This window comes from Oncorhynchus mykiss, chromosome 16, assembly GCF_013265735.2.
Source record: "Oncorhynchus mykiss isolate Arlee chromosome 16, USDA_OmykA_1.1, whole genome shotgun sequence".
Lineage (NCBI taxonomy): Eukaryota > Metazoa > Chordata > Actinopteri > Salmoniformes > Salmonidae > Oncorhynchus > Oncorhynchus mykiss.
This window is the reverse complement of record NC_048580.1, coordinates 53,315,731-53,339,118: the sequence shown is the minus strand read 5'-3', so window position 1 is coordinate 53,339,118 and position 23,388 is coordinate 53,315,731. Positions and strand designations below refer to the sequence as shown.

At 44.9% G+C, this 23,388-nt stretch overlaps 1 protein-coding gene across 4 annotated transcripts in view; it reads left to right on the top strand.

The window, feature by feature from the left end:
- Positions 1-14,795, top strand: part of LOC110492286 (solute carrier family 2, facilitated glucose transporter member 1-like) — a 52,669-nt gene extending 37,874 nt beyond the window's left edge. For 3 of the 4 annotated variants that reach the window (XM_021566483.2, XM_036947246.1, XM_021566481.2), the window contains 7 exons: positions 9,347-9,587; positions 9,769-9,931; positions 10,345-10,532; positions 10,650-10,754; positions 10,973-11,074; positions 11,195-11,398; positions 12,459-12,662. In XM_021566483.2, coding sequence (XP_021422158.1) covers positions 9,347-9,587; positions 9,769-9,931; positions 10,345-10,532; positions 10,650-10,754; positions 10,973-11,074; positions 11,195-11,398; positions 12,459-12,662 — 1,207 coding nt within the window. Of the gene's footprint in view, positions 1-9,346; positions 9,588-9,768; positions 9,932-10,344; positions 10,533-10,649; positions 10,755-10,972; positions 11,075-11,194; positions 11,399-12,458 lie in introns of all 4 variants that reach the window. The other variant, XM_021566480.2, reaches the window with a different exon arrangement.
- The last annotated feature ends 8,593 nt before the right edge of the window (positions 14,796-23,388 follow it).

The following is a 23,388-nucleotide window of genomic DNA, read 5'->3' as shown; positions in this document are numbered from 1 at the left end:
CCATGAATTCTGAAAACATTCTCGATGATGATTTGTGCCGTCTCTTTAGCAGAAGGAAGCTTAGCAAGGGGAATAAAATGAGCCGCCTTAGAGAACCTGTCGACAACCGTAAGAATAACAGTCTTCCCCGCTGACGAAGGCAGTCCGGTGACAAAATCTAAGGCGATGTGAGACCACGGTCGAGAGGGAATGGGAAGCGGCCTGAGACGGCCGGCAGGAGGAGAGTTACCGGACTTAGTCTGCGCGCAGACCGAACAAGCAGCCACGAAGCGACGCGTGTCATGCTCCCGGGTGGGCCACCAAAAGCGCTGGCGAATGGAAGCAAGCGTACCCCGAACGCCAGGGTGGCCGGCTAACTTGGCAGAGTGAGCCCACTGAAGAACGGCCAGACGAGTAGGAACGGGAACGAAAAGAAGGTTCCTGGGACAAGCGCGCGGCGACGGAGTTTGAGTGAGTGCTTGCTTTACCTGCCTCTCAATTCCCCAGACAGTCAACCCGACAACACGCCCCTCAGGGAGAATCCCCTCGGGGTCAGTGGAGGCTACTGAAGAACTGAAGAGACGAGATAAAGCATCAGGCTTGGTGTTCTTAGAGCCCGGACGATAAGAAATCACGAACTCGAAACGAGCGAAAAACAGCGCCCAGCGCGCCTGACGCGCATTAAGTCGTTTGGCAGAACGGATGTACTCAAGGTTCCTATGGTCAGTCCAAACGACAAAAGGAACGGTCGCCCCCTCCAACCACTGTCGCCATTCGCCTAGGGCTAAGCGGATGGCGAGCAGTTCGCGGTTTCCCACATCATAGTTACGTTCCGACGGCGACAGGCGATGAGAAAAATACGCGCAAGGGTGGACCTTGTCGTCAGAGAAGGAGCGCTGAGAAAGAATGGCTCCCACGCCCACCTCTGACGCGTCAACCTCGACAATGAACTGTCTAGAGACGTCAGGTGTAACAAGGATAGGTGCGGATGTAAAACGATTCTTGAGGAGATCAAAAGCTCCCTGGGCGGAAACGGACCACTTAAAGCACGTCTTGACAGAAGTAAGGGCTGTGAGAGGGGCTGCCACCTGACCGAAATTACGGATGAAACGACGATAGAAGTTTGCGAAGCCGAGAAAGCGCTGCAACTCGACGCGTGACTTAGGGACGGGCCAATCAATGACAGCTTGGACCTTAGCGGGATCCATCTTAATGCCTTCAGCGGAAATAACAGAACCGAGAAATGTGACGGAGGAGGCATGAAAAGAGCACTTCTCAGCCTTCACAAAAAGACAATTCTCTAAAAGGCGCTGGAGGACACGTCGAACGTGCTGAACATGAATCTGGAGTGACGGTGAAAAAATCAGGATATCGTCAAGGTAAACGAAAACAAAGATGTTCAGCATGTCTCTCAGGACATCATTGACTAATGCCTGAAAGACAGCTGGAGCGTTAGCGAGGCCGAAAGGAAGAACCCGGTATTCAAAGTGCCCTAACGGAGTGTTAAACGCCGTCTTCCACTCGTCCCCCTCCCTGATGCGCACGAGATGGTAAGCGTTACGAAGGTCCAACTTAGTGAAAAACCTGGCTCCCTGCAGGATCTCGAAGGCTGAAGACATAAGAGGAAGCGGATAACGATTCTTCACTGTTATGTCATTCAGCCCTCGATAATCTATGCAGGGGCGCAGGGACCCGTCCTTCTTCTTAACAAAAAAAAAACCCCGCTCCGGCGGGAGAGGAGGAGGGGACTATGGTACCGGCGGCAAGAGCTACAGACAAATAATCTTCGAGAGCCTTACGTTCGGGAGCCGACAGAGAGTATAGTCTACCCCGGGGGGGAGTGGTTCCCGGAAGGAGATCAATACTACAATCATACGACCGGTGTGGAGGAAGAGAGGTGGCCCTGGACCGACTGAACACCGTGCGCAGATCGTGATATTCCTCCGGCACCCCTGTCAAATCACCAGGCTCCTCCTGTGAAGAAGAGACAGAGGAAACAGGAGGGATAGCAGACATTAAACATTTCACATGACAAGAGACGTTCCAGGAGAGGATAGAATTACTAGACCAATTAATGGAAGGATTATGACAAACTAGCCAGGGATGGCCCAAAACAACAGGTGTAAAAGGTGAACGAAAAATTAAAAAAGAAATGGTTTCGCTATGATTACCAGAAACAGTGAGGGTTAAAGGTAGCGTCTCACGCTGAATCCTGGGGAGAGGACTACCATCCAGGGCGAACAAGGCCGTGGACTCCCTTAACTGTCTGAGAGGAATGTCATGTTCCCGAGCCCAGGTCTCGTCCATAAAACAGCCCTCCGCCCCAGAGTCTATTAAGGCACTGCAGGAAGCTGACGAACCGGTCCAGCGTAGATGGACCGACAAGGTAGTGCAGGATCTTGAAGGAGAGACAGGAGTAGTAGCGCTCACCAGTAGCCCTCCGCTTACTGATGAGCTCTGGCTTTTACTGGACATGAAGTGACAAAATGACCAGCAGAACCGCAATAGAGACAGAGGCGGTTGGTGATTCTCCGTTCCCTCTCCTTAGTCGAGATGCGGATACCTCCCAGCTGCATAGGCTCAGCACCCGAGCCGGCAGAGGAAGATGGTAGTGATGCGGAGAGGGGGGCAACGGAGAACGCGAGCTCCTTTCCACGAGCTCGGTGACGAAGATCAACCCGTCGCTCAATGCGAATAGCGAGTTCAATCAAGGAATCCACGCTGGAAGGAACCTCCCGGGAGAGAATCTCATCCTTTACATCTGCGCGGAGACCCTCCAGAAAACGAGCGAGCAAAGCCGGCTCGTTCCAGCCACTGGAGGCAGCAAGAGTGCGAAACTCAATAGAGTAGTCTGTTATGGATCGATTACCCTGACATAGGGAAGACAGGGCCCTGGAAGCCTCCTCCCCAAAAACAGATCGATCAAAAACCCGTATCATCTCCTCCTTAAAGTCCTGATACTGGTTAGTACACTCAGCCCTTGCCTCCCAGATTGCCGTGCCCCACTCACGAGCCCGTCCAGTAAGGAGAGATATGACGTAGGCGACACGAGCAGTGCTCCTGGAGTAAGTGTTGGGCTGGAGAGAAAACACAATATCACACTGGGTGAGGAACGAGCGGCATTCAGTGGGCTCCCCAGAGTAACACGGCGGGTTATTGATTCTGGGCTCCGGAGATTCGAAAGCCCTGGAAGTGGCCGGTGGATCGAGGCGGAGATGGTGAACCTGTTCTGTGAGGTTGGAGACTTGGGTGGCCAGGGTCTCAACGGCATGTCGAGCAGCAGACAATTCCTGCTTGTGTCTGCCTAGCATCGCTCCCTGGATCTCGACGGCTGAGTGGAGAGGATCCGAAGTCGCTGGGTCCATTCTTGGTCGGATTCTTCTGTTACGGTGCGTGAATGAGGACCCAAAAGCGAATTAACGTAAACAGAGCTTCTTTAATAACAAAACAAAACGTAGGCTCAGATGGACCGGCAGGTTCCGACAGGACAGGACAAGGTTGCAGCAAACATGACGATAGTCTGGTTCAGGCATGAACAACACAAACAAGAATCCGACAAAGACAGGAGCAGAAACAGAGAGAGATATAGAGGACTAATCAGAGGGAAAAAGGGAACAGGTGGGAAAAGGGGTGACGAGGTAGTTAGGAGGAGACAAGGCACAGCTGGGGGAAAGAGGGGGAGAAAAGGTAACCTAACAACGACCAGCAGAGGGAGACAGGGTGAAGGGAAAGGACAGAAACAAGACACAACATGACAGTACATGACATCTATCAAAGGCTCTAGATAAGTAATCAAAAATGAGAGCCCAGTAAACATGTAACTTGGGACAGAATATGTGGGTCAACGTCCCCTCGTCCTGCTTGCACCTCTCACACAGTGGTGAGGTGTCCGGGAATATTTTATGCAGTTTCACTTTTGAGTAATGTAACCTGTGTATCACCTTAAACTGTACAAGGTTGTGTCTGGCATTCACTGAACTGTGGTTTATATTCCTGAGAGCTTCTACCCAGTCCTCATCTGAGATTTCTGACCCAATTTCTTGTTCCCAAGCCCTTTTAATGGTGTCTGTGGATACCTCTATGGGCCTGTAGCACATCATACAGTCTAGAGACTGACCCTTTTGAATGGGGTTTGACAAGGATTAAGCTATCTAATGTAGGACTATTTGGCTTCATGCCGTACTGTGGGATATGTGTCCTTATGAAATTCCTGATTTGGAGGTATCTGAAAAAATGTGTTGTTGGCATGTTGAACTTTCCCTGTAATTGTTGAAATGAAGCTAACTGACCATCTATGTATAGATTAACAAATGTTGTGAGCCCCTTCTCCCTCCACTGTGAAAACACCACATCATCCAATGCGGGGTGGAAAGCATGATTCAGGCAAATCGGGCTGTCAATGTATACAGTGGGTATGTTAAGAAAATACCTAATCTGTTTCCAGATCCTAAGCGTATGACAAATGACTGGGTTGGAGTCATAAGTGGATTTTTTTCACATATGATGGGCTATTAACAAGTGCAGGGAGTGAGGAACGTTGACAGGAGGCCTGCTCAATCAAAAGCCATGCAGGCATATCCTTCTGTCTCATCGCAGGTGAACTTTCCCTCCAGAAAGACACACTGTTCAGATTAGCAGCCCAATAATACAGTATAAAGTGAGGAAGGCCAAAGCCTATTTTGTTCTTGCATAAATGCTTCTTTGAAATTCTGGCTGCCTTGTTATCCCATAAAAACGGAGTTACTATTGAATCCAACTTCTTAAAATAGCTTTGTGGTATGAAATTGGGTAGACATTGGAAGAGGTAAAGAAACCTGGGTAGGACAACCATTTTAATAGCGTTTATACGGCCAACCAAGGAGATAGGCAGAGTTTTCCAAAAATCTATATTTTGTTTAAGCTGATATATTTTCATGTCCCAATTCGCTTTCAATAGCTGATCAAGGTCTCTTGTCACTACAATGCCAAGGCTTGTGAACTTGTCCATCACTGTTCTAAACGGGGTAGATTGCAGAAATTGCATATCCACAGGCCGTGATATCGGCATCAACTCACTTTTTTGCCAGTTTATCTTGTAGCCAGAGAAGGGGCCAAATGTGTTTATCAAGTTAAGTAAGGGTGGAATAGAAGTTTTAGGCTTGGACAAAAACAAAAGAACATCGTCTGCATATAGGGACATTTTGTGCTGTGTGTCCTTTATTTTAACAGAAGCTATATCGGCACATGCCCGAATGCGAGTAGCAAGGGGTTCCATGGCTATAGCGAAGAGAGCAGGCGAAATAGGGCACCTCTGTCGGCACCCCTTGAACAAGCGGAATGACTGCGACATTTCTTGATTGGTTACCACGGACGCCATTGGGTGTGCATAAATAATTCTTATCCAATTAATAAATTCCTTTCCAAACCCGAAGTGCTCCAGAACCGACATCATATACTTCCACTCAATCCGATCAAACGCCTTCTCTGCATCAAGAGCTATTACCACTGCCTCAACCTTCTCTGCATCAAGAGCTATTACCACTGCCTCAACCTTCTCTGCATCAAGAGCTATTACCACTGCCTCAACCTTCTCTGCATCAAGAGCTATTACCACTGCCTCAACCTTCTCTGCATCAAGAGCTATTACCACTGCCTCAACCTTCTCTGCATCAAGAGCTATTACCACTGCCTCAACCTTCTCTGCATCAAGAGCTATTACCACTGCCTCAACCTTCTCTGCATCAAGAGCTATTACCACTGCCTCAACCTTCTCTGCATCAAGAGCTATTACCACTGCCTCAACCTTCTCTGCATCAAGAGCTATTACCACTGCCTCAACCTTCTCTGCATCAAGAGCTATTACCACTGCCTCAACCTTATGATCGTGATACATTAAGTTGAAAAGGCGTCTCAAATTGTAGTATATATGTCGGCCCGGGATAAAAACCTGTCTGGTCAGGGTGTATGATGTCGGAAATATATGTTTTCAATCGGTTTGCCAATATCTTTGTCAACACCTTGTTTTCTATGGGGAGTAACGACACGGGGCGATAAGACACATCTCCATGGAATCTCTATATTTCTTCAAGATCAGTGCTATTGTAGCCTCATATAGTGTTTGCGGGAGTTCAGCATTTTCTTTGGAGTGTTTAAACATTCGCAACATAAGTGGAGATAGACTGGCGCAGTACTCCTTATAGAATTCTATTACATATCCATCGGGCCCAGGGGCCTTGCTGTTTGGAAATGGTGCTATCGCTGTGTTAATTTCCTCTAAAGTTATCCCTGCATCGAGTGCAGCAGCTGCCCCCCTGTCTAGTTTAGGAAGTTCACATTCAGCGAGAAAGCGTTCCATACTTTGTGGATCAGTAGCATCGCAGTTTGATTGGTATAGCTCTGAGTAAAACTGTGCAAAGCATTTATTAATATCCTGCGGATCTGTTACTATTTTACCCTTGTCTTTTATTTTGTGAATAGCTCTAGATGCTTGTACATGCCTTAGCTGTCTTGCTAATCATTTGTGGTTTGTCACCCAGTTCAAAATAACTTTGTTGCGTTCTAGCAAGTAAAGAGCCCACACGTTTCGAAAGGATGGTATTGTATTCATATTTTAACTTTGATCTTCTCAAGGACTGTATACGAGGAATTCGTCCTAAAAACGTTCTCCTGTTCCCCTACCTCTCTTTTCAATTTCTCTCAGCTAGTATTGGCGCGTTTCTTCCTCTCTGATGTATAAGAAAAACTGCAGTGTTAATGTATTTTAGGCTGGTATTCATATTAAAAGGCGATTTTTAGCATGTCAATCTTGGTGGGGCAAACTCAACAACAACAAAAAATGTGATGCATGCCAACAAAGCCCTCTACACAACACTAAACAATACATGAATTACTGTCAAGGGTGTGTACGGGAGGCGAAGTCAGGTGTAGGAGAGCAGAGTGTAGTGAACAGGTGCACTTTAATTCCGTTCCACAAAATACAGCACATAAAAACAATAACGTGCCAAAAACACGGAACATGGCAAAAGTAAAGCGCCCGACAATAATCCACATCACAAACAAACAATTACACAAAGACATGAGGACTAAATACATGCAGTAATTATGGAATGAACACCAGGTGTGTAATGGAACGAGACAAAACCAATGGAACGGCGATGGCTAGAATGCCGGTGACGTCGATCGCCGAACAAGGAGAGGAGCCGACTTCGGTGGACGTCGTGACAATTGCACAATAACAATGACAAACGGTGCCCACAAACTTTTAGGGCCATAAAGCTGTCCCAACACCTTACCACTGCTACACCTGGCTATCGGCGGAGCCTTGTCTGGCAGAGAAACAGTTAATTCAGCCTCATTTACTGCCTTTTAAAAAAACATAGCTGACATGTCTGCCGTGCTTAAAGAAATGTGGTTTCTACTGACAATTGAGACGTATAAACTGGCAGAAGGCGATGACGAGCGGATAAGAGGCAATCCATCATTTCGATTAAGACATTAATGAGGGAGCTAGGACGGACGTAGTCAATATAACTAACTATTTGTTCAGCATTTTGAAATGTACAGCGACAGAATCCAGAACATGGGCCATTCTAACAGTGTTGTCCCTGTACAAGTCAGAACCGTAGGATAAATGAGGCATTTAATATTCGATGATGACATTTCTCTAAAACAGGCTATAGGCTACATGTGCACCATCAAGTCAGAACAGTAGGCTGTTATGAGGGAGGAAATGGATAAAATGATTAGGGTGAGGCACATGGGCTAACAGCTTACTACACAACATACGTTTAGTATTACTTTCTTGGCTACAGTATACATATGTCCCTGGCATATTACATCATTCATGCAGCAGCATACAATACATTTTTGGACTCACTTTGTTGTGCTGTGCTCAGTTGAACAGGAAGGTGGCGCGGCAGTCCTTTTTGTGGGCTCTAGAAAAGCGGTCCAAAATTCCGAGTTGGTTAACCGTTATTTTAGGTCTTTTCCCAGTCGGAGCTGGTTCCCAGTTGTATTGAACTGAAGTCTGAGATGTCCCGTTTCTGAGTTTCCAGTTGATTTGAATGCGACAGAACTGATGCTGGATTGACAGCATGGCAAACGTTTTCAAACTTTTCTGGCCCATGGCGTTACTCCTTTATTCGTGATATCCAATTGGTAGTTACAATCTTCTCTCATCGCTGCAACTCCCCTACCGACTTGGCGAAGGTCAAGAGCCAAGCTGCACTGCTTCTTGACACACTGCTTGCTTAACCCGGAAGCCAGCCACACCAATGTGTCGGAGGAAACAATCGACCTGACAACCGAGGTCAGCTTGCAGTAGCTCGGCATGCCACAAGGAGTCGCTAGAGCGCGATGAGACAGACATCCCGGCCTGCAAAACCCTCCCCTAACCCGGATGACACTGGACCAATGGTCACTGCCGGCAGTGGCGCCTTAGCACTTATTCTTGAATTTGCGATTTCCAACTTGTGTAATGTTTATTGTCCAATGGCCGATGAGCACCTATACGCTTTATCTATAATTTCTCTTCATATGACAAGGATTGAAAAAGATTTGCCAGTAGATTGTCGACTTGATTCATGATGATGAATGCTAGCCAAGATTTTTAAAGTATGATGTTGACATGATCAGTCCAATCAAGGCTACTGTAGATATAACGTGATTTGATATCATTTTAACTGTGGGCAATGATCTTGAGCCTTCTTGGATTGGCACTTCTAATGTAAGTCTATGGCAGCACCCAGGAGGCTTGTATTTTCTAGCTCTACCCATAGATTTTGCGGTGACGTTGTGTCCTCATGAGTGACAGAACATTGAGCCAATCACGGCGCAACTAGAGAACTGTCTCACCACCACCAAAAGCACTGAGCTAGGCTGAATCATCTGCAAAAAATGTTTGTATGCGTCTTTATTAACTCAATTATGATAATTTGTTTTACATTGTTTGCAAACTGATATGTGACACGTATTAATGGCAAAATAATATGCTAAACAGGCAACAAAAAATATATATAAACAGGCAACAAAAAACAAAAACAGGCAAAAAAAAAATATATATATATATATATTAGCTAAACAGGTGGGGTTCCCACCTGCCATGATTGACGCGTCGCCGCTGGTGGTAATCATGGGTCATTTCGGTTTGTTGTGCTGTCCTGTGCACCTCAACAACAGTATAGTGTTGTTGTGCTGTCCTGTGCACCTCAACAACAGTATAGTGTTGTTGTGCTGTCCTGTGCACCTCAACAACAGTACAGTGTTGTTGTGCTGTCCTGTGCACCTCAACAACAGTATAGTGTTGTTGTGCTGTCCTGTGCACCTCAACAACAGTATAGCGTTGTTGTGCCTTTAGGAAGTGAAGACGACCTCTGTGAATGATTTGCAGGAGAAACTCGATGCTTATTGCCAACGTGCTGGCGTTCATCTCCGCCGGGTTCATGGGCTTCTCCAAGCTGGCGGCGTCGTGGGAGATGCTGATTATCGGGCGCTTCATTGTGGGGCTCTACTCCGGCCTGTCCACTGGCTTCGTGCCCATGTACGTGGGAGAGATTGCTCCCACCTCGCTCCGCGGGGCGCTGGGCACTCTGCACCAGCTGGGCATCGTCCTTGGCATCCTCATGGCACAGGTAGGCACTGTCCGTCGGGTGACTTTTTTTTTAAAGCTAGTGATACAGCACAATCATCTGGACAAATGTCCACCAACATACGGTACTCAAGTAACCTCACAACCTTACCACAGTGTATTTCCATGGTAGTTTATCTTTCATTGACAGCATAATTAGTGTAGTTAAATATTGTTTCTTACAGGTGTTTGGGATCGAGTCGATCATGGGGAACTCCACTCTGTGGCCCTTCCTACTGGGCTTCACATTCATCCCAGCCATGCTGCAGTGTATCCTGTTACCCTTCTGCCCCGAGAGCCCCCGCTTCCTCCTAATCAACCGCAACGAGGAGCTCAAGGCCAGAGAAGGTAAGCCTCTGACCAGCTACTCCTACACCCCTCAAACTCAACTCTGGACCTCAAAGCCAGTTCCACTGCATTTTTTCATTGTTCCCCTTTTATTCAGGGACTGATTTAGACCTGGGACACCAGGTGTGTGTAATTAATTATCAGGTAAAACAGAAAACCAGCAGGCTCCAGACCTCGTAGGGTAACAGTTGAGTACCCCTGTCCTACACCCCTATTCCCACGAAAAGCAGGAGAGCTCTTGGGTGCGCTGGCTTTTGTTGCAGCCCTGCTCTAACACACCATTGAACTTATCAAGGTCCTGACCAGAAGCTTATTAATAGAATCTGGTGTGTTAGATTAAGACTGTAACAAAGGGCTTCACCTCGAGTAGCTCTCCAGGAGGGAATGGAGCTGAGTTGTCTATTTCCCTGCAGTGCTGGAGAAGCTGCGAGGCACTGAGGAGGTGGGCGCCGACATGCAGGAGATGAAGGAGGAGGCCAGGCAGATGATGAAGGAGAAGAAGGTGACCATCCTGGAGCTGTTCCGCTCGCCACTCTACCGCCAGCCCATCTTCATCGCCGTCATGCTCCAGCTCTCCCAGCAGTTGTCTGGCATCAACGCTGTGAGTGTGGGACACTCTGGGAGACACACACTGACTTGCAAATACACACATGCTAACTCGGGCACACACACACACTTCAAACTATATGGTTCAATCAATTATGACATTTTTGTGCAGGTTTTCTACTACTCCACCAGGATCTTTGAGAAGGCGGGAGTCTCTCAGCCAGTCTATGCTACGATTGGTGCCGGAGTGGTCAATACAGCCTTCACTGTTGTGTCTGTAAGTCTGAAACACTGTACAACATCCATAAACAGGAGCCCAGTCCCAGTGATCATATGATCATCTCAACAATGAGTATTACGATTTTTTGGGTGGGAATGGAATTGATCAAATATGATTATTGTTTCCATTATGATATATTATGACATAAATGAATCCACTTCCCAACCCCCACAAACACCACCATTCTTCTCTTCTTCCTCTCTCTCTTTATTTAGCTATTCGTCGTGGAGCGTGCTGGGCGAAGATCCCTTCACCTCACTGGGTTGCTGGGGATGGCATTCTCAGCTGTCCTGATGACAATCGCTATGGCACTACTGGTATGTATAATGGCACAATAAACATTTTAAAAAATCACTGGATTTGCGTATATCGTGTTTTATGTAGACGACTACCTCAGCCAGCCTCCTCCACTGATGTTCCCCTGTGTTTTTCCTCAGGACCAGCTGCCATGGATGTCCTACGTCAGCATCGTAGCCATCTTTAGCTTTGTGGCCTTCTTTGAGATCGGCCCGGGCCCCATCCCCTGGTTCATTGTGGCTGAGCTCTTCAGCCAAGGTCCTCGGCCCTCTGCCTTTGCCGTTGCTGGATTCTCCAACTGGTCGGCTAACTTCATAGTGGGCATGACCTTCCAATACGTTGAGGTAAGGAGACAGAAAAAAAACTCAGATTTTTGGGTTATTGCCTTGATGGCTCTATTACATATGTACCGGTATATCAATTATTACAAACCGTGTAGTTTGTGTCCTGGGTGCTGATTGGTTGAAACAGCATATCAGCCGTGTGTATATCCAACAATATACCACAGTTATGAGACAAAAATAGTTGTTTCCTATTCTATTTATGTTGGTAACCAGTTTAAAATAGCAATAATGCACCTTGGTTTGTGGTATGACATAGCGTCGTGCCTAAGAACAGCTCTTAGCCGTGGTATATTAGCCATATACCACACCCCCTTGTGCCTTATTGCTTAAATATACCACACCCCCTCTGGCCTTTTTACTTAAATATACACAGAGTATACAAAAGATTAAGAACACCTGCTTTTCCATGACATAGACTGACCAGGCGAATCCAGGTAAAAGCTATGATCCTTTATTGATGTTACTTGTTAAATCCCCTTCAATTAGTGTAGATGAAGGGGAGACAGGTTAAATATGGATTTTTAAGCCTTGAGACAATTGTGACATTGATTGCGTATGTGTGCCATTCAGAGGGTGAATGGGCAAGACAAATGTAAGTGCCTTTGAACGGGGTATGGTAGGAGGTAGTAGGTGCCAATCACATCTGTCTGTGTCAAGAACTGCAACGCTTCTGGATTTTTCACGATCAACAGTTTCCTGTGTGTATCAAGAATGGTCCACCACCTAAAAGACATTCAGTCAACTTGACACAACTGTGGGAAACATTGGAGTCAACATGAGCCAGCATCGCTGTGGAAGGCTTTCAACACTTTTTAGAGTCCATGTCCCGTCGAATTGAGGCTGTTCTGAGGGCTAAAGGGGGTGGGGGGTGCAACTCAATATTAGGAAGGGATTCCTAATGTTTGGTTTACTCAATGTACATTGATAGTACAGTATATATTATATAACTGTAGTTTATAATAGCCCTGATGACTTCCATTTTCAATTTCAAATTGAAGTTGAAGTCCAATTTATGAATGGAAAAATGTGAAAATAATGTTACTTTCTGTCTTTTCTGTAGCAACTGTGTGGCCCCTACGTCTTCATCATCTTCACTGTGCTACTGCTGGGCTTCTTCATCTTCACTTATTTCAAGGTGCCCGAAACCAAGGGACGGTCGTTTGACGAGATCTCAGCCGGCTTCCGCCATGAGGCCGGACAGTCAGGGGAAAAGTATGCTCCTGATGAGATGAACAGCCTTGGGGGAGCCGACTCTCAACTTTAAGATCTCCGACAACACCCCCAACCTCCTTCAATACTACTGATAGACTGGGTGGGCAACATACGCCTGGGCATTTCTAGTTTAGGGACGAGTGCCACTCCTATAGGCCTTCAGTGTCCCACCTGTGGTAAACTGATGACTGCAGTATGCATGGGGTTCCAGGAGGGCGCGATGAGAGACTGCAAATTCACAATAGAGATGTGTAGAGATCGCAATGTTGTATGTTTCATTATGGTGTCTGTGGCAGCATGGGCAGCACCATTGAGGCCAACTCCATTTTAAAGTAGTACATTTTCTTCTTTTGATGTTTAAAAAAAAGTGTAATGCTATTGTGATTTACCACCACCTGCAGTGCTGTAGTCTTGAAACAAATCTGGGGTGTCATTCATTTATTATGTCAACTAGATGGCTGTGATATAGCTTAAAAGCCCGTTACAAACTAGGCAAAACAATTTGAAGACAATGCTCTGATCATTGAGAGAATCTCAATTGCATTGTCCTCGCGTCCTCTCGTCTCCTTTTCAAAATCCATTGGAAGAGGTCAGAGGCGAGGGACCTCTGGCTTTTTCATCCAATGGGTTTTGAGAAGGAAGAGAGGAGAGAGAACGCGAGGCGTATGCAATTGAGATTCTCCCATTGGCCTTCCCCACCCAGCTGACTACTTTAAAATGGTGGAAGACCTCAATGGCAATGTCCATGCAAAAAATGGTTATTTCCAAGTAGCGATCTCTATACATCTCTATAGTATTCACAGGAAGTAGAGGCTCTCCTTGTTGACCCTTGTGTAATATTGGCAGATATCCATATCAGATACGGAAGAGAAAGCGAGACATCTCACAGGCAAATTCTTTCATCTCCGATCGGGTGGTGCAAACGGGGGAGAGGGGAATAAGTAGACCAGAGCCAGCTGTTATAAAAGGGTGTTTATGAGACATCTTCATTATCTTGTTGGTTTAAATCCTCATCAGCCTGAATGGGAAAATAGCTCTTTATCCTCTTTTGGTCTCTTCCTGCAGCTTAAAGGGGCTGACTTGGTTGCTATTAAGATAACAAAGTGAAACACTGAATTAAACCATGCTTTCCATTCCACTTATCCAATCCTTAATATCACCACAGACTATGCAGTTAGTGAGACACATTCTCAATTCCAACTGTTCATCCACAATTTACTTCAGCAAACTCTGACAATAAAAACAAAGACCCTAGACCAATTTAATTGACAAAAGCCAAGACCAAGCCGAGATATTGTAAAATGCATGTCAATATTTGACTTATTTGTGTCTTTGCTCTTCTGTTACTGAGGAGCAATATGAACAATCTTTGCTAAAGCATTCTATTTACGCCATGAGAAATTAATTAATTATGAAGCCAATCCTAATCATGGAAGTTTAATTATATATCCCTCAATTATTTTCTTTATTAGGTGAAGTGTTATATTGTATCTTAATACTAGCAACAGTGGTGTAGTGGAGGGTAAACACAAGTAAACACAGTTTACCCAGCTTTTTTTGCCCAACAGTTTACCATGGTCTTGTCAAATTGTTGAACTAGATCACATTTTAAAATGATTGAATCTGTTTTTCTCTCAACACAATTGATTTACAGTATATAAAATAGAAACTTGTAAATTATATTGCATAATTAGATAATGTCAACTAACCAGGCCTATCAAGTGTATTATTGAACTATATTTCTAATATTTCTGTATCTGCCCTTTGATCTGTTTAACGAATTGTAGCTGTCGTTGATCCTCAATGTTACTTTTGGAATATGCATTTGTGTTCACCACCCCAATATAAACTCAGCAAAAAAAGAAACGTCCTCTCACTGTCAATTGCATTTATATTCAGCAAACTTAACATATGTAAATATTTGTATGAACATAAGATTCAACAACTGAGACAAACTGAACAAGTTCCACAGACATGTGACTAACAGAAATGGAATGTGTCCATGAACAAAGGGGGTGTCAAAAGGACCAGTCAGTATCTGGTGTGGCCACCAGCTGCATTAAGTACTGCAGTGTATCTCCTCCTCATGGACTGCAGCAGATTTGCCAGTTTTTGCTGTGAGATGTTACCCCACTCTTCCACTAAGGAACCTGGAAGTTCCAAGACATTTCTGTGGGGAATGGCCCTAGCCCTCACCCTCAGATCCAACAGGTCCCAGACGTGCTCAATGGGATTGAGATCGGTGCTCTTCGCTGGCCATGGCAGAACACTGACATTCCTGTATTGCAGAAAATCACCGACAGAACGAGCAGTATGGCTGGTGACATTGTCATGCTGGAGGGTCATGTCAGGATGAGCCTGCAGGAAGGGTACCACATGAGGGAGGAGGATGTCTTCCCTGTAATGCACAGCGTTGAGATTGCCTGCAATGACAACAAGCTCAGTCCGATGATGCTGTGACACACCGCCCCAGACCATGATGGACCCTCCACCTCCAAATCAATCCCTCTCCATAGTACAGGCCTCGGTGTAGCGCTCATTCCTTTGACAATAAATGCAAATCCGACCATCGCCCCTGGTGAGACAAAACCGCGACTTTTCAGTGAAGATAACTTTTTGCCAGTCCTGTCTGGTCCAGCGACGGTTGGTTTGTGCCCGTAGGCGACGTTGTTGCCGGTGATGTCTGGTGAGGACCTGCCTTACAACAGGCCTACAAACCCTCAGTCCAGCCTCTCTCAGCCTATTGCGGACAGTCTGAGCACTGATGAAGGGATTGTGCGTTCCTGGTGTAACTCGGACAGTTGTTGCCATCCTGTATTTGTCCCGTAGGTCTGATGTTCGGATGTACAGATCCTGTGCAGGCATTGTTACACGACGTCTGCCACTGCGAGGACGACTAGCTGTCCATCCTGTCTCCCTGTAGCGCTGTCTTAGGCATCTCACAGTATGGACATTTATTGCCCTGGCCTCATCTGCAGTCCTCATGCCTCCTTGCAGCATGCCTAACCACATTCACGCAGATGAGCAGGGACCCTGGGCATCTTTCTTTTGGTGTTTTTCAGAGTCAGTAGAAAGGCCTCTTTAGTGTCCTAAGCTTTCATAACTGACCTTAATTGCCTACCGTCTGTAAGCTGTTAGTGTCTTAATGACCGTTCCACAGGTGCATGTTCATTAATTGTTTATGGTTCATTGAACAAGCATGGGAACAGTGTTTTAAACCCTTTACAAGATTTTATGAATTATCTTTGAAAGACAGGGTACTGAAAAAAAAAGTTTTTTGCTGAGTTTATAATAATACAATGGGGTGTTCACAGGGTAACCTTAACAAATTAAATATTGAGCAATAAAACCTTTTACGGTATGTTCTAATCTATGCACCGAAGACTAAGTATCAACATTAGTAAGTAGGACAATGATATCAGCAAATGTGAATATATACTTTTACTAGCAAATGTTACATACACTCCACTTGAACCTATGTATTTTAGAGGGTAACTGCTTTGTTATGACAAATGGGGATTTGTAGTGTGTCCTCTGATTTTCAGAAGTATAGCTACTGTAGTCTTTCAATCATCTGAGGCAAAACATTTAGGAATTTACTGATTTTATCCTTGTCTTTGATCAATACAATGTATCATAATTTCCCTACTTGTTTCAAGCTGTGTGTGCCCATGCATGCATGCAATTGTGTCCCTCTCTCTCTCTTTCTCTTGTGTGTTCGTGTACACACAAGTTACTAGGCAATTGACTTTGCTTTAGTATTGAACACTTCCTGTAAATAACATAAAATATAAATAATTGTAGTTGTATAACCAGAACAAAAGAAAATCCCATGTAAGCTCTAACTTGTCAATTATAGAGTGGGGACATATATCATTTTTTAAAACAAATCATTTATTAGTGAGCTGTACAAATTTACTGTATAACAAAGATAAAATCTGTGTGTTGTGCCTAGTGGTTGGGGGTGTAGATTTTTAGCTTTCTTTTATGTAAAAACAATGTGCCAAGACTGCTATATTCAGTTTTTCCCCTTTTTACGAGGTATTGTATAGCTGGATATTTGGCTCAATAAAAACAAGCTGCACCCAGGGAACCATGTTCATGGTTGTCTTTTCTGTTCAACACATTTAAACAGAGAGTTGAAAGTTATCCAAATAATATCATATAAAACTATTTTTGCTGTACAATTTTGACATATTTTTATCAAGTTAATGCGAGTGTAGCGAAATGCTTGTGCTTCTAGTTTCGACCATGCGGTAATATCTAACAAATAATCTAACAATTTCACAACAACTACCTTTTACACACAAGTGTAAAGGAATTAATAAGAATATGTACTGTGGCGGACAGCAGGTCAGCCACCAGGGGGAAACTCGTCGAGGCCTGGTGACAGACGACGTATACATCACGAGGCGATGGCTCCATCTGCTGGACGTGCCAGGTCTCGACGGGCTCTGCGGCCAGGACTATTTGGGGCTGATTGGGAGTTGGTGAGTAATCAAGGGTTGATTGCTCACCAGCTGTACAAGTCCCATAAAGCTGCCACAAGGGCAGCACACAGGAGGAGACTGGGGGAAGAAAGGACTCCCGTATAGTTGGGGATGGTTACAGAGGTAACAGGAGTGAGTTCACAGGATACAGCAAGACCCGGAGCCCAGAAGACAGTATCCCGGAGAGGGTCTCATGAACTATTATTTTTAATAAACACCTTTGAAACTGAGCTAATCCTACTCTGTCCGTGTCTGATCTGTGGCCACCCCACATGTGCTCTCTCTAATTCTCTTTTTCTTTCTTTCTCTCTCTCGGAGGACCTGAGCCCTAGGACCGTGCCCCAGGACTACCTGACATGATGACTCCTTGCTGTCCCCAGTCCACCTGGCCGTGCTGCTGCTGCCTTAATATTATTCGACCATGCTGGTCATTTATGAACATCTTGGCCATGTTCTGTTATAATCTCCACCCGGTACAGACAGAAGAAGACTGGCCACCCCACATAGCCTGGTTCCTCTCTAAGTTTCTTCCTAGGTTTTGGCCTTTCTAGGGAGTTTTTCCTAGCCACCGTGCTTCTACACCTGCATTGCTTGCTGTTTGGGGTTTTAGGCTGGGTTTCTGTAGAGCACTTTGAGATATCAGCTGATGTACGAAGGGCTATATCAATAAATTTGATTTGATCTGTGTGAACGTTTTGATCCAACCCCCTGGTCTGCCACAGTACATATAAATATATGGATGAGCGGTGGCCGAACAGCATAGGCAAGATGCAGTAGATTGTATAGAGTACAGTATATACATATGAGATGAGTAATATAGGGTACGTAAACATTATATAAAGTGGCATTGTTTAAAGTGACTAGTGATATGTTTATTACATCAAATTTGTAATAATTAAAGTGGCTAGAGATTTGAGTCAGTATGTTGGCAGCAGCCACTCAATGTTAGTGATGGCTGTTTACAGTTTTTTCCAACTGCTTACACACAAAATCTTTTCATGTCACACGATTTTTTAAAACTCTCACTCAAAGTGCAAAACTACACACCAAATATCCAAACCCATAAGCTATTTCTCAGCCTTTGACTCAGTTGTCAATTGCATAAAACACTTTTTTCAAAACACTACACCCAATTCTTTACCTAAAACACAAATATCTAACAGGAAGTGACTTGCTTTCCTTTTCCAAACCCAACCAATCAAAATGCTACAATTATTCACCAGGTCACACACACACTCCTCACATGTGCAAACACTAATAGCTTAACTGATCACTTACCATTCACTGCTTTACTGTAGTATAGGCCTATAAATAGGTCAAAGGTCAGATTACCTGTTTTGAACAATGGACAGAGAGCAAGAGGAGTAGGAGGAAGAGGAAGAAGATGACGAGGGCAAAGAAGAGAAGGAAGGAGAGCCATCTATGATGAGATTAGGGCAACACTTGTTGATCATGTGATCAACCACAGTTTGACCATGAGAGAGGCTGCAGCCCAACTTGAGTCGATTTACAGTGGCGTCCATAATTCGAACCTTCAGAAATGAGAACAGGTATGCAACTATTTAATGACTATTTTAGCATTACAGTAATGTACTGTAAAATATGTATGACTGCATAGTATTGCATAAACATTTGTAACTCTAAGCCATCCATTTACTGCACTGCATTGAATGAATGAGGTTGGTTATCATGCTGTACTACATTTTTTTGTACATTGTTTACAGTTCCTATGCTGAACACATACTGTGTTTGAATTCTGTACAGAGTGGAAAGGCAAAACCATCATGGAAGACGCTTGTTTATAGATGTACAAGAAACTGTAATTATAAATATGGTTTTGGCCAACAATGCAATTAGGATTTGGGAGATAAGAGAGCATATCTTGAATAATGACACCATATTTAACAACATCAATGCTGTAAGCCTGTCGACCATACAACGCATCCTCCAATGGCACCGAGTGACGATGAAACAACTTTACAAGGTGCCATTTGAGAGAAACTCTGACAGAGTCAAGAATATGCGACATGAATTTGTAGAGGTGAAACTGAGGCACTGGCAAAATGTGAAAAAAGTTCAAGGGATTTTCTATAGGCACTATATATATATATATATATATACAGTGCCTTGCGAAAATATTCGGCCCCCTTGAACTTTGCGACCTTTTGCCACATTTCAGGCTTCAAACATAAAGATATAAAACTGTATTTTTTTGTGAAGAATCAACAACAAGTGGGACACAATCATGAAGTGGAACGACATGTATTGGATATTTCAAACTTTTTTAACAAATCAAAAACTGAAAAATTGGGCGTGCAAAATTATTCAGCCCCTTTACTTTCAGTGCAGCAAACTCTCTCCAGAAGTTCAGTGAGGATCTCTGAATGATCCAATGTTGATATACACGACTGTGATTATAATCAAAGAAAATTATCTTGGTAGATAATGCGGTCTGCATTTGATTGTAAGAAATTCTAGGTCAGGTGAACAAAAGGACTTAAGTTCCTGTATGTTGTTATGATCACACCACGACTTGTTAATCATAAAGTATACACCCCCGCCCTTCTTCTTACCAGGCGATTTCCCCGTCTACGGAGCCTGACCAGAAAACCGCTCTGTCTGCCCCTTCTGCGGCGCCTTTGTTTTGGGTCGCCTGCTGGGATCCGATCCATTGTCCTCGGTGGTGGACCGAACAGAGGATCTGCTTCGGGAAAGTCGTATTCCTGGTCATAATTTTGGTAAAATGACATTGCTCTTATATCCAATAGTTCCTCCCGGCTGTATGTAAAAAGACTTAAGAAATAAATAATACATGAAAAAAACAAAATACTGCATAGTTTTCTAAGAACACTAAGCATAGATTAAGGACGATCCAACTTGGTATACTTATTTTAAGTATTATGTTTATAAATAGATTGCAGTATCATCTCAATATGGAATTTGCTTTCCTCTATATCTAGCCCTTAAAATGTCTGCCATATAACTGTGCTCAAGAGAAGCCTCAGGTAGCTTACGCCAGGTGCATTCATGTAATGTTCTTTTTAAGTTACAATTAAATACTAAAAGGTACTTACGTGTCCGAAGTCATCGATCTAAGAAGTATCCTAAGATACTAATATACACTACATTGATACTAATATACGCTACAAAGTATGTGGGCACCCCTTCAAATTAGTGGATTTGGCTATTTCCACCTTCCAACAAATCAGTTCATCACATTTCTGCCCTGCTAGAGCTGCCCCGGTCAACTGTAAGTGCTGTTATTGTGACGTGGAAACGTCTAGGAGCAACAACGGCTCAGCCGCCAAGTAGTAGGCCACACAAGATCAAGGAGAGCGTAGTGCGTAAAAATCATCTGTCCTCCGACGCTCGTCGGATATGGCAGGGCTTGCAAACTATTACAGACAACAAAGGGAAGCACAGCCGCGAGCTGCACAGTGACATGAGCCTATCAAAATGAGCTAAATTACTTCTATGCTCGATTCCAGGCAAGCAACACTGAAGCATGCATGAGAGCATCAGATGCTCAGGACGACTGTGTGATCACCTCTCCATAGCCAATGTGAGTAAGGCCTTTAAACAGGTAAACATTCACAAGGCCGCAGGGCCAGACAGATTACAGGTGTCTTCACTGACATTTTCAACCAGTCCCTGACTGAGTCTGCAATACCAACATGTTTCAAGCAGACCACCATAGTCCCTGTGCCCAAGAACACTAAGGTAACCTGTCTAAATGACCACTCACGTCTATAACCAGGAAGTGCTTTGAAAGGCTGGTCATGACTCACATCAACATCATTATCCCAGAAACCCCAACATAACGCCCCAACAGATCCACAGATGATGCAATCTCTATTGCACTCCACACCGCCCTTTCCCACCTAGATAAAAGGAACACCTACGTGAGAATGCTATTCATTGACTACAGCTCAGTGTTCAACACCATAGTGCCCTCAAAGCTCATCACTAAGCTAAGGACCCTGGGACTAAACTCCTCCCTCTGCAACTGGATCCTAGACTTCCTGACGGGCCGCCCCCAGGTGGTAAGGGTAGGTAACAACACATCTGCCACACTGATCCTCAACACGGGGGCCCCTCAGGGGTAAGTGCTCAGTTCCATCCTGCACTCCCTGTTCACTCATGACTGCATGGCCAAGCACGACTCCAACGCCATCATTACGTTTGCCAACGACACAACAGTGGTAGGCCTGATCACAGACAACGATGAGACAGCCTATAGGGAGAAGATCAGAGACCTGGCTGTGTGGTGCCAGGATAACAACCTCTCCCTCAATATGATCAAGACAAAGGAGATGATTATGGACTACATCACCAACAAACTTTCATGGTCCAAACACATCAAGACAGTCGTGAAGAGGGCACGACAAAGCCTATTCCCCCTCAGGAGAAAGAAAAGATTTGGCAAGAGTCCTAAGATCCTAAAAAAGTTCTACAACTGCACCATCGAGAGCATCCTGACTGTTTGCATCACTGACTGGTATGGCAACTGCTCGGCCTCCGACGGCCCAGTACATCGCATACTGGGGCACAACTCAGCAGACAGACCTCATCTTATCGTGTGACGCCTCATGGTGTGTGGGTGGTTCTATCACACCAGATGGAGAATGAATAGCTTTACATTCACTATTGTGACCGACCATAAGCCTTTGAGTTCTATGTTCCATGAACAAAAGCCAGTACCACAAATAGTATCTCTAAGAGTTCATCGTTGGGCTGTGTGGCTCAGGGCCTACGAGTACAGAATAATCTACAAGCCAGGTAGATACCATGGGAACGCTAATGCTCTGAGTAGACTGCCCATTCAAGAAATCATCGCTCAGGAAGGAGAAAATTAGCAAGTCTTGATGACTGATGTGTTGGATGATGCACTGGTGAACACAGAACAAATCAGGCAATGGACTTTAAAGGATGTAACGCTATCACAAGTGCATGAATTTATCCTGAAAGGAATGCCTACAGTGACAGAGCCTGAGATAATGCCTTACTACGCTCGCCGCTTGGCCTTGAGTGTTCGAGATGGGTGTGTACGTACTATGGGGTTCAAGAGTAGTTATCCCACCACAAGGGCGGAGTATGCTACTGTAGTTGTTGCACCGGTCGCATCCAGGTACATCGAGAATGAAAGGCCAAGCGAGGTGACCAAAGATGGACAAGGATGTGGAAAATGAGGTCAGCCTGTGTACAGATTGTCAAAGTAACAGGAAGTCACCCCCCACCGTGCCATTACATCCATGGAAATGGCCAGGAAACCCATGGACACGACTACATGTGGACTACGCTGGATCCTTCCTAGGAAAAATATTCCTTGTGCTGATTGATCAATTCTCATTCAAAGTGGATGAATGTTACCCCATGAGCACATCACCATCGCACGCTATGATTGAGAAGTTGAGATAAAGCTTCAGTGTCATGGGATTGCCTCAAATGTTGGTTAGCGACAATGCTACTTGTTTCACAAGCACACAAGTTTCATGAAGCAAAATGGAATTCAGCATGTAACGTCATCCCCTTTTCACCCATCTTCAAATGGATTAGCAGAACGTGCGGTTCAGAACTTGAAATCAAATCAAATCAAATATATTTATATAGCCCTTCTTACATCAGCTGATATTTCAAAGTGCTGTACAGAAACCCACCTAAAACCCCAAACAGCAAGCAATGCAGGTGTAGAAGCACGGTGGCTAGGAAAAACTCCCTAGAATGGCCAGAACCTAGGAAGAAACCTAGAGAGGAAGCAGGCTATGAGGGGTGGCCAGTCCTCTTCTGGCTGTGCCGGTTGGAGATTATAACAGAACATGGCCAAGATGTTCAAATGTTCATAAATGACCAGCATGGTCAAATAATAATAATCACAGTAGTTGTCGAGGGTGCAACAAGTCAGCACCTCAGGAGTAAATGTCAGTTGGCTTTTCATAGCCGATCATTTAGAGTATCCCTACCGCTCCTGCTGTCTCTAGAGAGTTGAAAACAGCAGGTCTGGGACAGGTAGCACGTCCGGTGAACAGGTCAGGGTTCCATAGCCGCAGGCAGAACAGTTGAAATTGGAGCAGCAGCACGGCCAGGTGGACTGGGGACAGCAAGGAGTCATCATGCCAGGTAGTCCTGAGGCATGGTCCTAGGGCTCAGGTCCTCCGAGAGAGAGAAAGAGAGAATTAGAGAGAGCATACTTAGACAGGAACCCAGACAGGAAGGTCACGTCAGTGACTCAACCCACTCAAGTGACGCACCACTCCTAGGGACGGCATGGAAGAGCACCAGTAAGCCAGT